Source organism: Coturnix japonica, chromosome 5 (assembly GCF_001577835.2).
Source record: "Coturnix japonica isolate 7356 chromosome 5, Coturnix japonica 2.1, whole genome shotgun sequence".
NCBI classification, from domain to species: domain Eukaryota; kingdom Metazoa; phylum Chordata; class Aves; order Galliformes; family Phasianidae; genus Coturnix; species Coturnix japonica.
This window is the reverse complement of record NC_029520.1, coordinates 52,755,270-52,769,765: the sequence shown is the minus strand read 5'-3', so window position 1 is coordinate 52,769,765 and position 14,496 is coordinate 52,755,270. Positions and strand designations below refer to the sequence as shown.

The window sequence follows — 14,496 nt, the reverse complement described above, 5'->3', positions numbered from 1 at the left end:
GAGTGGAATTGCAGACTGGTAGCTCTGTGCTGCTACTTGCTTCTTCTGTCCATACATTTGACACAAGGCAGAACAGCGGTGAGCTCCTCCTGCGAGAGAGCTGCAAAGCAGAGCTGAAAAAGAAGGCTGTATAAAATGGGCTGGTGAGATGTGAGGGACACGGAGCTTTGGAATGGGAAATCACATGGAGGTCACTTGTGTCTTCATCTCTGTCTTTGGGGTGTCTTGCCAATCCCTGACCGAAATGTCTGACCTGTGAGTAAAGCCCTTCAGTAGCTGTTCTGCCTAAGACTTGTCTGTGCTTTTCATACTTGGTCAAGCCTCTGCTGTACTCTTCCTGAGAAATCCTCACCATCTGCCCTTGCCCTGGTTTCTGACGGACACAACATCTTGCAACACTCTGCCTCCGTGTGTGTCCTTGTCTCAGCGTTTCTTCCCGTCTTTCCCATGCAACTGTTGAATCTTGTTCAAACAAATGTAGCAAAGATGTCTGAGATACTGCATTCCTGCAGTGGGCATGAACCAGGTATAGCCTGAGGACTGGACGCAGCCCTGCTGTCATTGGTCAAGCCTGCAGGTAGGTAAGAGGCAAGTCAGGTAGGGAAGCCAGCCAGGAGGCTGGTGAGGCCAGTGATCAGTTCAGCACATGCTTAGCAGTGCATTAGCAGCAGCATATGCTGGCTTTTACCCAGCCTGCAGATGAAAGGACAGCTGACAGGGACATGCTGAAGTTACAGGCTCTGTCTTGGGTTTGTTGAAAGTATGCAGAACAGCATTCATCTGTTTCACTGCTCACAGGTCCCTTTTTATCACACTGATGTGGCTCTTAAAAGGCTCTTTCATTACTTGTCCTAGGAATCGGAGTTGAACTGACGGCTCTATGGTTCCCAAGCACTCTTACTTTCCCAGCTCCCTACTTGTGAGACCCCAGCCTCTTTTTTAGGGGCCTAAAAGTACCTGCTAGTAGCTTGGAGATATGCAACGTGCATAGGTACAACAGAGTGAAAGCCATCAGATTGCCAGATTGAATTGCAGTTTGTTTACGTGACTTTTAACTGCTCACTGTGTATTAAGCTCCATGTTTTAGGTAAAATAGATACTTTTCAATACTGGGCACCTCAATAAATAAAAAAGCCTTGGATGACAGAATGGTTTAGGTTGGGAAGGATCTCTGGAGGTCCTGTGTTCCAGTTTTTGCCTATTGCCTCTTTTGTGTTGGCTGTGGGCAACGCTGAGCAGAGTCTGGCTCCATCCTCTGCACCCTCCCTTCTCCAGGCTGAGAGGCCCCAGCTCCCTCTGTCTCTTCTTATAGGAGCTGGGCTCCAGTCCCTTAATCATTACTGTGCCCCTTAGTGGACTCTCTCCGGTATGTCCAGGTCTTTCTTTCACTGAGGAGCCCAGAAGTGGGCTCAAAACTCCAGGTGCAGCCTCACGAGCACTGAGCAGAGGGAAATATGACATCATTTTGACCTGTTCTGTGTATTTCAGCCCAGGATGCCATTGGCCTTCTTAGCAGAAGCAGCACAGGACTGGTCATGTTTGACTTACTATCCACCAGCAGATCCTCTTCTGCAGAGCTGCTTTCTAGCTGAGTGGCCCCCACCATGGGGTGGTGTCTGGGGTTGTTCCTTCCCATGTGCATCAGCCTCTTTCATGCCAAGCTTTATTTTCCCTCTTTGCCTCCCATAAGCAAGGGCGGCCTGCCTGGTTTCTTTGTCTTAGCCTTATTCATAAAGTATTTCCAGCACCTGTTCTTACTGCCATACATACTCCTGGGTGTTTGCCTCAGGGTTTCATTGCAGCCAGATGTGAATGTCTTTGGTTATTTCTTTCTGAGAAGTGAAAGCTGCCACTTCTCTGAGTTTGATCTCTCCGTGGTCTATTGTTTTAATCCATTCACACCTGCTGTAATATTTAATACATTAGTGGGCTGGAAATAACTGCTTTTAGATTCAGCGCTGTAAGGCATGTCCATGAATAACTTCAAGAGGGAGACAGCATGGACTGGAAGGGATTGCTTATTTGGGACTGGATTCAGACATCCAGCCTACACAGAGCAGCATTTCACCCCAGGAATGATCAAGTAACTTTTCAGTGGTAGCCCACCTGGATGTGCTCCATGGACGTGCAGTGTGTTAGCATCCGGCTCAGTAGGATGCACACCAAAGCAAATAGGAGTTCTGGTGATGTTAATACAGATACACGCAGTAGCATCCAAAAAGGTTCACATAGGTCCCTTTTTCCAGCATTTCACTTTCTCTATTTTTTTTCTTTCCTTACTATTTGTGTTTCTTTTCCATTCTAGGAACTCAGGGGATTTTGCTCTCTCGAGTGAACTGCTGGGACTGGCCTGGTGTTTGCACAACACAGAATGTCACTCAGTTTCCTACCATAAAGATTTACAAGAAGGGAGAGCAACCACCAATCGTGTACAACGGCATGTTGGGAACTGAAGAACTGACCAGCTTCATCATGTTGTAAGTGCCTGTTAATGTGTCCCCACACAGTAAGATTAGCACATCTACCAGATGATGTTCTGGATACTTCATGGCCTGTGTAATGGAATTCATGTTTGGAAAAATGTCAGATCTGGTTGTAGACCTGATTTGGAAATTAGCTCAATAACTTTCTGTGCTTTTCATCTATTCTTGGACAACACATCCATCTGTTGTCACTTTTTCTCTACAGAATTCCTTCTCAGTTATTTTTAATATGGATCCCAGTGCAGGAGTGGGGTATGGTCCTAAGATGAAGGGCAAAATACATGAATATGGCCTATATGAATGGCAAAACCCTCTTTGGTTTTATTGGAAGCACAGCCAAGCCCTTACTCTAAACCAAGTGATCTCTACAGTTTAGTTGAGGGATGCCAGACTGTCCTGTGTGCAGAAAGGATCTCAGAGCATCCAGTTCGGCTTAGGGCTATTCTGTTCACCATACCCAGTCCCTGTACCTTTCATTGCCTTGATGTTGCCCTTCCTTCCCAGAGGCAGCTGATCCTTTTTCTCTATTGAGATCAAATGGCTGTCACACTGGGTTAGGGAAGAGTTGTTATGAGGATTTTCTCTCTTCATCCCAAAAGGGAAGAAGGCTGCCCATGTTATTTCTCTGCCTTTCAATAGGAGCCAAGTTTCCTGCCCTCTGAAGCTGGCAACAATTGATGAAGCAGAGCAGTATTTAAGAGGAGAGCTTCCATCTGAGCTGTCATCCTATCACCACTCTTTGGTTCTAGGAGTATTCAGCACAGCCACAAGTAAAGGTGAGTGTGATATTTATGGCTTAAGCATTTTAATTTAATTCCTGACCAGAGATGGACGATTCCAGATGCGTGGGAAGTTCTTGGTGTTTCATTTTCTCTAAAGAACCAATCATGTTTGCTCACATCAAAGCCTGCCTGGCACCACCTTTCTTGGTTTTTATAAGTAGAAGATTCAGGTGATTCCATACATGGGACTTGCTGTCTGTGTTCTGACTCAAGGGACGTTTAGCTGTCAGCCAGCTACTATGGACATGTTTACTATATCCACTGTGGTAGCATGTGACAACCCTGACAGGCCTTGGAGACGCTGTGCTTGGACCAGTACGAAACAGCAATCCCATGGATGACCTTTCCCAGGGCTGCACAACTGTCTGCACAAAGAAGCGTTTTCACACACATCCAATCTGAACTAGCCAGTTTGTGTCTGCTGTTCCTGTTGTATTTCCTGCCTCTTACCATGGAGCATAAGTCCCCTTTAAAGGAGCTGTGGGCTGCTCTCAAATCTCTTCTCAGCCTCTGACTGAACAAGCCCAGACTCATCAGTCTTATCTTGTATTCCCCATGTAATGTCATGGCATACTTTCTTAAAGGAAGCCCTTTTCACTGTTGCATTGGAGGAGTTGTGCATCTTCTGTCTGTTACACAGAGTGCTGCACCAGAATGACAGTCACATGTTAATGAGGAAAAAGGAATAAAGTCAGTCTAGAAAGGGAACGTCATGTGATGCTTCAGTCAGCTCCACACTGGGCAGGTAGGATCTTCCAGCCCCACAGCCTCTAATTTACCACTGCCTCTAGGAATTACTGCACTGAAAAGGGGGATGTTTTTATGATCTTTGCCAAGATCAAAATTTCAGACTGTTTTTTATTTTGAAGCCCCAGAGTGCCTGTAAACTTTGATTAAAGGCAATAAAGCTACTTAGTCACATGAGGAGGTTCAGGGGGAATCCACCATGCTCAGAGATAAGAGCAAAATCAAATGTCTGGAACTAACCAGTAAACATTTGGGCTTTGTTCACCAAGCCAGGTAACATCTAGCATGCCTTCCTTCTTCTGGAGAGCCTGTATCAAAGTGTGGAGTTTAGCAGAAAATCTTACTGGTCTTAAAGAAACTTTGAAACATTTTCCCCTGGTTTTCATCAGCTGAGCTCTGGAATCATCCTTTTATTGCATGTATTCCATTCTCTGTAGTAATGGTGCCTGTGTTAGCCCAGATGACAGGATTGCAGACAGCATGTGGACTGTGAGACGACTTCTCTGTAGGGAACCTGCCTGGATCCAAATGGAATTGTGAGCTCAGACTGTTTCCTGTACAGAAGATGTTCCTTTCCATCTAGACCTGCACTACTTTGGAAACAAGAGGCTTGGAGGTTTCCAGACAGCTCTGTATGGAGCCCACAAGATTTCCTCTTCCCTTGGGGCATGCTCAGTCTGCAATCTGGAGTGGCATCTACAACCTGGTGCCAAGGAAGATGAAATATGGGATGCTTTCTCAGTTTGTAACCTGAGGGATAGTTGAGTGTCATGCAGGGTAATGTGAGGGAGCAGAAATCTGTAGCCAGCTATTTGGCACCAAACCCAGACCGGGAGTCAGGGAAATCACACTACTGTCCTTAACGGCCTGCAGACTTCTCTGGAAGTTTTAATAATTATTTTCTCATGGCAAAAATTCCTGCTCTTACCTGCACCAGCAACATGTCACGTCATCGTCATTTCCAGTTAACTGAAATAGAGCAACGAGATGCCCAGCTAAATGAAGCTCTGATTTGTTTTCTGGCACTAAATATGAGAACTATATTAAGAAACTTCAGTGGATCTGAGCTAAAAGAGTCTTGTCAGAAAAATCATAATTAAAATGAATTGCAGAGAGATGCAGAGCATTACGAGGGCAGTGAATGAGCATTTTCCTGGAAACTGGGAGAACTTACAGGGGTTTATTTGCTACTCAGAAGCATATTTAGAATTAGGGCTGTGTCCCGAGATGAGCGGCAGTTGTTTAAGAATACACCTGTGCTCCTCAGATTGCTGCTAGCATTGTAAGGCTTGCCAAGCCTGGGTGTAAATCAAGCACTAAACATTATTTGAAGCTGTGCGTGGGGCTTTGTCTGTGCACAGACTGCTTGCTTAAACTCATGATCAGAGTTATTTTGGGGCAGAATAAAGAAAGGACCAGCATGACCTGTATCTTCTCTCCAGCAGGGCAACAGCAGACATTTAGGAAGAGACTTACATGTTCAGAGGGATTCCTTTCCTTGGCAGAATGGAACTAAACTCCAGGAATTATCAGTTCAGGATCTTCCTTGGTCTAGAATTCTCACTCCTGCTTTGTATCTAATGGCTTGTGTTAGCATAATCAGAATATCTGCCTGGTATCCACAGCATGCCTTGGCAGTGACTTTAGTCTGTGGAGGATTTTATGCATGGCTGTGAGTTTCCTGTTTTCCAGTAACTGATGCCCAAGCATTCTCTTGGCTGCTGGATGTTGTGTTAGAAGAAATGGTGAATAATTGATCCCCATTCGCTTTATTTGAGATCTCGTGTTGTCTGTCCATTGTCACCCAGCAGGCGCAGCAAAAAGAAGAAAGCAGCTTAGCTTCAAACTTTCACTCCATAAAAAAACCCAGATACTACATAGTTTACCGTCTCATATCACTTCCAGGAGAAAAAGCATTTTTGGAAGTGCTCTGTATCTGTTGTGGAACTGTGTGCACTTATGAGGCTGCTGTGTTGGACACTGGGTCTGTCACCAGTCATCCCCAAAATGCTGACCGTTTTGGAACTGTGATAGGAAGGAACTGCAGAGCTGAGTGTGTTGGGGAGGGAAGATCTCAGCAGGAACAAGCCTGGATTGAGCTGAATGTTGTCCTGATTTAGGAGAGAATTCCTGCAGCCAAGGCCTCTCCAGGGCAGCACTTGAGCACATGCTTACTTACGTCTCAAGTGAGTGTTTCAAGTTAAATGCCAGTGGAAGTGCTCTCCTGAGGATGTTTGGATTTAAGCCTGTTCTTCGTGTATCACACTGGGTCCTTTCGTGCCTCACAGTCTTCCTCACGGCCTTTTCTCCTGTAGCTGGGCCATGACACTTCGCAGAGGGTTTGTTGGTGAAGCTCTCAGAGCAAAGCTATCAGTATTCCTCATCATCTGATTGTTTGGGTTGTTGTGTCAGCACCGACAACATCAAGTGACTGAAGACCAAGTGAATCTGAAAACCAGTGTCAGACCCCAAATTGCTCGACATCACCAGCCTAACTGGCCGACCTGTATCACAAGCACTGTGGCGTGTGTTGTTTCGTGCAGCATCTGAACTCAAAATGAGCCATTCCTTCAAGGATCCAAGCTTTCTTTTGGAAAAGAAATAAGTGTAAAGAAAAGCTTGTAGTCCTTGTTTTTCCAGGGGATCACAATGAAAAATGCATCCTTGAATTCTACTGGAAAGGCGGAGGCAAAGAACAAAAAAGAGAAGAGTTTTGAGCCAGCTGCAGTTTACTGAGGTCTGAGTCACTGGTCCCAAGTGCCTGGGTTGGCCAGTTTTGACACGATGATCTTCATTACAAGGAACAGTAAATAATGTCTGAATGAGGTCTTAGTTAAATGACGTAACAACATACATCATAGCTGTGTCTGAATTGTAACTTTACCTCTTGGGAAAACCTAACTTCTCTAACACAAGATTTCTCACTCTTCCATAAATGAAAAGAGCCTTTTTTGTTGTCTTCAACTGCTTGATATAAAGAGCGGGAGAGCTGAAATGTGCCCCATTTTCAGCCTACTTAGTGTTGTTTTCTCTCTCTCTGATCTTTATTTAGTGTGTTTTACAAGCTCACACACTGTGGTTGCATATTCTCACAAAGTTTGTCTCTTCCACAGATCTAGTTGCCTAAAATTGAGGATGTTTTATATGGGCATAAACCAGCTCTGGAGCTGGCTTCTTTCTGGGGCTCTGCTCTCAATCTCTCAGCACAGGTAGATTCAGTTGTTATGGATTAAAGGGAGTCCCACCCCTTACCTTTTATCCACATCCTCTGAGTTCACTGGCCTTGTAAGGTGAGAGGTGGGCCTTAGCAGCTGCTAAGGTATGATGGGGCTCTCTGAGCTGTGACAGCAGGGGCAAAGCCCTCTCTTTGTCACTGCATGACGCAGTGGGCACACAGTGTGCCTTCAAGGTAGTTAGCCTTTGGACCTTTGGTGATGCTAATAGATCCTCCTGTTTGGATAAGACAGAAAGACACTTGAAGGAGAGAGTGCTGGCCACTTAACACTGCTGCAGTAGTCTTTTCCAAAAGGTCACTGTGATTTATAAGATTTCTATTTAGCCTTTTAATTGCTCTCCTGTTTCTAAGAACACTTACGGTCTTTAAGTTCTCAAGGGCATCTGTTTCACTTTCCATCAGTATCTGTCATTCAGATCCTGGAAGCTCAGTGCTGGTGGCTAAGGAGAAAATGCTGCTCTCATAATAGGAACTCTTTCCTTCTCATCCTTTCAGTTGCTGCCAACTCCTCCCTTGTGTAGCCCATGGCCATGAGATGCAACCATTTCTCATCAGCCACTAATCATGTTTTTGTTCACAGCTGACAGTTTGCTGTGGGAGGGTGTTATGTATGCAGATGTGGTGATTTGACTTCCAGAAGGAAGCTGACACTTCGCTTTCTATTGTTTATTTATGATTCTTTGTCTCTTTTACAGTCAGGGAAGCGTTCATGGAGGCAGGAAGCATCTTAAGTGGACATGTAACAACAGGGATGTATTTCGAAGATGATGTCTTGGCTTTGTAAGTTGATTTTTGCTTTGATGACAATTCCAACCGACCTGCATTTAGTGAAAGCTACTGCCTAAAGCAAGAGTCTCTGCCCATGCTGAGTGTTTATCAGCGACCCAAACATCTACAAGTGACTTAGTCCAGTAGCAAGATTGCTCAGGGTTCTGCCAAGGAGAGATGGAGCAGTGACTGGGCTGCTGATTTACAGCCCTTCCACAGGCAACCTGTTTAACCCTGTTGTTATGAACTGTCAGCTCCCTTCCTGTTGTTCAGGTTCACTCTGGGTATTTTTAGTCCTCTAGCCCTGCCAGTCCCTCATGCATCTGTTGGGTTCCCTGTAAAAACATGCTATCTTCTAGCTAGGTTCAGAGTGTGAGGGAGAATAAAGGAGTTCTGCCCTTCTTTTTCCTTTGAGAAGAAATGCATACTTGTTATTTTTCTGCCTATTTCTGCCTTCGCTGCACCTTCTTTTTCTGTCTTCCCTGCTCTGATGTTTCAAAAGGAGATACTGAGGTGACGGGTGAGGAAGGGTGTAGGGGGAGGATGCTGCAAAGCCAGAGGTGTAAATTTGAGTGTTGCTCTGGTGGTTGACTGGATTTGCAAATAGCAACCAAAGGAGAGTCTATGTGCTGCCTGCGCCTTCTCCCAAGGAGTTCTTGGCTACCGGTGGAGTAGGAATTGTGTCTGGGTGCTGGAAAATGCAGCCCTAAGTTTAAGCCAAATTGTAGCTAATGGGACTTTAGTATCCATCAGTCTATACGTTTAGCTTAACATTAATGCTCATTCCACCAACAGGAAAAGTGCTCTGAATTAGGCTGTGAGAGATGTTTTAGAGCTTATAAATGTAGGTAGATCCGGAAGGGGTCTTCACCTTCTCCCAGCCTCTCATTTCCATCAGGAATTAGCCATCAGGGCAGCATTAAAAATCCCCAAATGGCCGTTTTTGCAGGCGTGGGTTTAACAGCCATTAATGTAGCAGTGAATTATGTTAGCTGGTTTCTTAGGAATGTGCCACATCCCTGGTGTGTTTGATGGCACCAACAGAAGTCTGTGTCCTGTCAGCGGTGACGCATTCAAGAGTACACCTCCATCCTCCTGCCCCAGCCATAGTCTGGAGAGCGCTCCCATTTGCTTGGAATAGTTAATGCAGTTTGTATTGATATTCATTCTGCCAAGTTTGGATTTTGGCCGTGGAAGGTGTTTTTAGCTGTGATTTGTGGGTGAAGCTACTGTAGATGGTCGTCTTCTCAAGTGCAAGTAGAAAGTAAACACTTACAGGAATTCCTTATGCAAGAGTTGGGCTCACTTCCCTCCTGGAGAGAAGAAAAGCTGCTCTTTCTGCTAAGCTCTCGCTAAGGAAGTGTTTGTGGCTCCCAAGTCACAGAAAACTGAGCCCTGCTCACATTTCCCCAGAGGAAAAGGTATGTAAAATGCACCAAAGAATGTTCTTAGCACGACTGTTTGCTCAGCAAACACCTGGCCCATTGGGAGCAAGTGCAAAAAAGCACCAGTGAAGAAATGTTTTGAATGAAGTCATTTATTTCTCACATATTTAGATGTCTTAGATTCCTGCCAAGCATTTGTTTACAAATGTTTTTGATTTAAATGCAAGTCTCATGTTACCCACCTAATGCCAGCTATATAAATAGAAAGCTGTCACAAGCAACAATGCAACCACTTCATAGGTGTTGGTCGTGTTACTGGCAAAATCAGAGGTGACTTCAGGGTAGACTCCAGCTATTAGGTGGGGAACTTGTTGGTTTTCTGTCAGTGTTGGGGAGCTTCCTTATCAAAGGTTGCTGAATGAGTTAATCCATTTAGACACAGGGAAGAAGAGTTCTCACCTCCTTGGAGCTGTGACTCAGCCAGAGCGCCTCTTCAAGGCTTGGGGAGTTTGAGAAGTTTGAAATGAGCAGAATTGGAAACATTGGTAGGGTTTTACTGTTCTCAGCCCAAAGGCAAATGCAAGTTAATGTAAAAAAACACCCAACAGGAAAGTTACAAACCTCCTTAGCAGCTCAGAGGATTCCCAGCCATGAGCAGAGCTGTGAAATAACGTGCTGGACTCGAGGAGCTCTTGTGTCCAGGCAGGAAGGGCACAGCACAGCTCAGGGCTGGATTTATGGGTATTTCTAGGGGAAAGAAATATGTGTGAGGTGCAGCCCTGGCCTTTGGGGTGTGAGCTGCAAGAGTTCCTGGGGAGTCTGGCTTTCCCTTGGTGTCACAGTGTGACGGGAGTTAAGAAATTGCATTTCTGTGATCTGGGATGGTTCTGGTGGGGGAAAAAACAAAACCAAATGTGTAGACAATGAGCAGAAAACCAGAGAGAATGGGCTAAAAAAAAAGCAGAAAAATCAAACTGAAAGAGCTCTGATAAACACAAGAACAGGTTAGCAAAGGATTCATAAGGTTTGAAAGCCTCAGAAAGGTCATTACTGGCCACTCTTTCTCAAGGTACCAGTGCAGAACTTGGGCTCCCCTTGGCAGATGTGCAGCGGGTGTGTTTTTTCCCCAGCACATAAATGCGGTGAGGGGTGAAGTGAAAGGTCTGCATTTAAAGTGAACATTGCGGAAATGTGTTATCTGCTCCATCTTCATCTAGTTTGTCTCTGTGGCCTGAAACACCAAACACCGAGATCTTTAAAGCACATTTGAACACATCTCCCTCCACGGTGCATCTTCTTCATACACAAAAAAAGGCGATCAGGCAGACCAGATTACCCTTGAAAAGGAAATCAAAGGCCTCAACCCACAGTGCCCTCACGTCTCTCTCACACAGGCTGACATCCCCAGCAATACTGCTGTCAGCCTTTGAAGAATTACCAGTGGCCTTTGAAAAATAAACCACAGACCCCCCCAAGAAGCAGCTGGGGCTGTTCACTTCCTCTGTTTCACCCTTCCTCTCATTGGTGACATCTGGAGTTTTTAGGGTGGACTTCCTCAAACTTCCAGAAGATTGCTCACCCATCTTGGGGTGGTGCCCTTTCATTGCTCAGACTTCTCCTATTTTTGCTGTTTCCACCTGCTCAGCTTTTCTTTTAACACCCTTGAACTCTTTTACCCAAAGAATACTGGGGAACAACAGAGGGGCTGGTTTCTATGCTAAGAGTAAAGTCACAGGCTATGTCTGTTGTTGTAACATTTGCTAAACATCAGCAGAACTGCACAAAAAATCAAAGCCCATGGAGCTCAATTCATAGAATCCTAGAATGGCCTGGGTTGCAAAGGCCCACAGTGCTCATTCCATCCAACCCCCTGCTGTGTGCAGGGTCACCAACCAGCAGCCCAGGCTGCCCAGAGCCACATCCAGCCTGGCCTTGAATGCCTGCAGGGATGGGGCATCCACAGCCTCCTTGGGCAACCTGTTCAGTGCGTCACCACCCTCTGGGGGAAAAACTTCCTCCTAAGATCCAACCTAAACCTCCCCTGTCTTAATTTGAAACTTAGTTTGTGTATGTTTGGTACGTGGTGTCAGTTGGCTGGATTTTTTTCAGGTCCCATAAATATGCAGTGTCTCCTCCTGCCCTCCTCATTGCCAGGAGCAGTGGTCAGAGCGTGGAAGGCATCGCCTTGTCCCAGCAGAGCGCACAGGACATCGTGCAGATGATCAGATACAAATTGCTGGATATTTTTGTAAGTCCTTTTTCCACAACAGTCATTTTCAGAAGCACTGAACTGTGCAAAATAAATACGTTTGCTCATTATTTCTCCCATTGTTTTTATCCTTTATGACTTGGAGCCAACAATCTGGCCAGAAATCTGTTGTTTGTAGTGTTGTCCTTTGGGAGGAGGCCCCGGGAGTCAGTTGGCCGGCTGGTGCTTTTAGTCCCAGACCTGCTGTTGTAGGCATCTTACAAGGCCTGTTCCCTGCACATGAGCTGGACGAAGCCTGCTTTGTTTTTCTGCTCATACCCATTCATCTCAAAGTACACAGCTTCTCATTCAGACTTTCCTTATGATGGCATGGATGAGTGTAAGCATTTCCAGAGTGCACCAAAGTCCCCAAATCCATGTTTGATTTTGAGAGATTCTTGCATTCAACACAAACCCCACAGCTTTGCTCAGCCCGACCCACTCATGTAAGAGCAGAAAGCCTCCTTTTGTCTTGTTCCCTGCTCCTCTTAAACTCCAACTTCTTGTTTTGGTGTTTTGCAGCCAGAAATCACCGTGCAAAATCTGCCCCATTACTTGCAGCTCAGAAAGCCTTTCCTCATCTTGTTTAGTGATGGTGACATTGGTCAAATAGAGAGCAAGGAAATGCTGAATCTGGCAAAAGGGAGATCTCAGCAAGCGTTTGTGCCGTGCTGGTTGAACTTGTGAGTATGCTAAAACCTCTTTGTGTCTTTCCTTTACCTCGCTCTTAGCATTGCAGGGCAAGGAAAAAAACAGTCTGCAATTACTCAAAACGCTATCTGTGGTAATGTGATCATTTGGTCTGAAGTCATCATGGGGTGGGAAGCCAAATCATTTAGCAGTGATTCAGTATGTATTCTGGGCAGCTGCAGAATTGCACAAAAAAAGTAAAATTAGTAAAAACCTTAATTGATTGCAGAAGTAATTGCCAGTAGAGTAAAATTTCTCAAGGCTGCTGCATGGTAGCTTCACTCTGGGCCTGAAATTAGTATTATTATTATTCTTTTACACATGGAAGGAAAGAAGCAAATTTGCCCTCCTGGAGCATCTTAAGATAATTATTCCATCAGCAATCAGTGTGAAACAGAACAGGCCAATTAGTGATTGCTGACTGTGGGGGAAAATGAAAGTTTCTGGAAGAAGCTCTCAAAGAAACCTGAGAAATAATTGAGAAACAAAACGAATCCAGGAACTAAGAAATGCAAAAAGTGATAGGAAAGGGGATTTTTTTCAGTCCTCCCCTCGTGTGTAAGTTTTCAGTTTTTAACCTCTGATTGTTTTGCTGAAGCCCAAAGACACCTCAGTGTCTTAATCATAGCGTGCTTTGAAGTCTGGGAAGTGCCTAGCAGCGTGGGCTGGAGTTTAGCTAACTTTGTTTGCCAGTAATGTGCAAGAAATGAGAGTCCCTGGAACTTCCCCACCTACACATCTGCCTCTGCTCTCTCTCACTGAGAAAGAATAAGCTGTCCTTTGCCAGGGCAGAAAGTGGTCACTGGCTTTAAAGAGTAACATAGTCCTAGAAAGAGGACCTCATTCCCATGGCGAGAGCCAACTCAGACCCTGTGCATCACTGAGCCTGAAAATAGCGCCTGAAGGACTCATCGTCTCTGTGTCCTGGCTGACCCTCCATCTTAGTTGGATGTCCTCTTTTGGCGCTCCCTGCATTACCTGGAGTAGCTGCCATTCCAGCTCCTTGTCTCTGCCCACTGACTGCAGGAAACCACTCCACAGATGCCAAGGGATGGGATCACATGAGCACAGCCCTCTGCATCAGCTCGTACCCTTTCTACCTGCTGGTGGCTGCTGCAGCTGTGGGGGGTGCCAGGGGCTGGTAGTTCCCACAGCAAATGTCCGGCACTACAAGAGTTAACCACAGTGTGTCATCCCCATCTGACTTGCTCTTAAGAACTTGTGATGGAGAAGATTTCACACCTTTGTGCAGGATTTGTCCTGCTCCTCCTGCTAGAGGATTTCTTAACTCATCTGTTCTGCTGTCCACTCCCTGTCCATTAGACAATAAGGACATAAGTACTTGAGCTGTGAACTTCTACATCTGTCCCATAGGTAAAACTGTGTGCGTGTGTTCTGCTGAATGTAGCCCAAGAGCTTTAGTGCTTCCTTGACCCTGGGGTCATATTCTGCTGCCAAACTATTGTTGAGCATGTTGTTGGATCTCCCCTACAGGAAGAACACTCCAGTGGGCCTTGGGGTCCTGAAGGCGTACTTTGCCACCGTACCATCATTGCCTGCTCTCGTCTGGGTGAACCTTCACGCTGGAGGTCAAGTGTTTAAGTTCCCATCAGAGCAGTCTATCACTGAAATGAACGTCTTGTCTTGGCTGGAGAGACTGAAGGCAGGACTGGAGATTCCCAGCAGTAAGTGGACGAGCGTTTGAAACGTTCCTAAGCATGCACTGTTAGCTTCGGTCTGTTTATGAGAAGATGCTACGTGCAATAAATTGTCTGTCCTGGAATTTAATTATGGAAAAACTAGCTATTCTAGTTTGAGTTGGAGCAGTACAAATCGTCCGGCCAGAACAGAATACCCGTACTCACGAGTTTGCTGCAGGACTGTTTAATGTTCAGAGCCAAGCATGAATAGTTCTCAATCGGCATCTCTTCCCTGTAATAATCCCCAAACCTGGCTATGCTGATTGCTGAGAATAGGGCTGCTGAAACATTGCTTGCTAATAAAAAAATCTCCAGAGCCCTAGTGTGAGAAATAGCTTTTCTTTAGGCACCTCCCAGCATTTTTATGGACAGGAAAGTGTGAGGAAGCTGATGCCTTGCTGTGATCTTTGGAACATCAAGGGTTGGCATTTAGTGTGAAGCCTTTCACTAAGTCCCTT

General features: G+C 45.5%; 1 protein-coding gene across 7 annotated transcripts in view; it reads left to right on the top strand.

Moving 5' to 3' along the window:
- Positions 1 to 14,496, top strand: part of TXNDC16 (thioredoxin domain containing 16) — a 41,100-nt gene that overhangs the window by 23,732 nt on the left and 2,872 nt on the right. For all 7 annotated transcript variants that reach the window (XM_015865963.2, XM_032444960.1, XM_015865962.2 and 4 more), the window contains 6 exons: positions 2,306 to 2,477; positions 3,123 to 3,259; positions 7,943 to 8,027; positions 11,510 to 11,648; positions 12,171 to 12,331; positions 13,833 to 14,023. In XM_015865963.2, the coding sequence (XP_015721449.1) occupies positions 2,306 to 2,477; positions 3,123 to 3,259; positions 7,943 to 8,027; positions 11,510 to 11,648; positions 12,171 to 12,331; positions 13,833 to 14,023 (885 nt within the window). The remainder of the gene's footprint in view (positions 1 to 2,305; positions 2,478 to 3,122; positions 3,260 to 7,942; positions 8,028 to 11,509; positions 11,649 to 12,170; positions 12,332 to 13,832; positions 14,024 to 14,496) is intronic.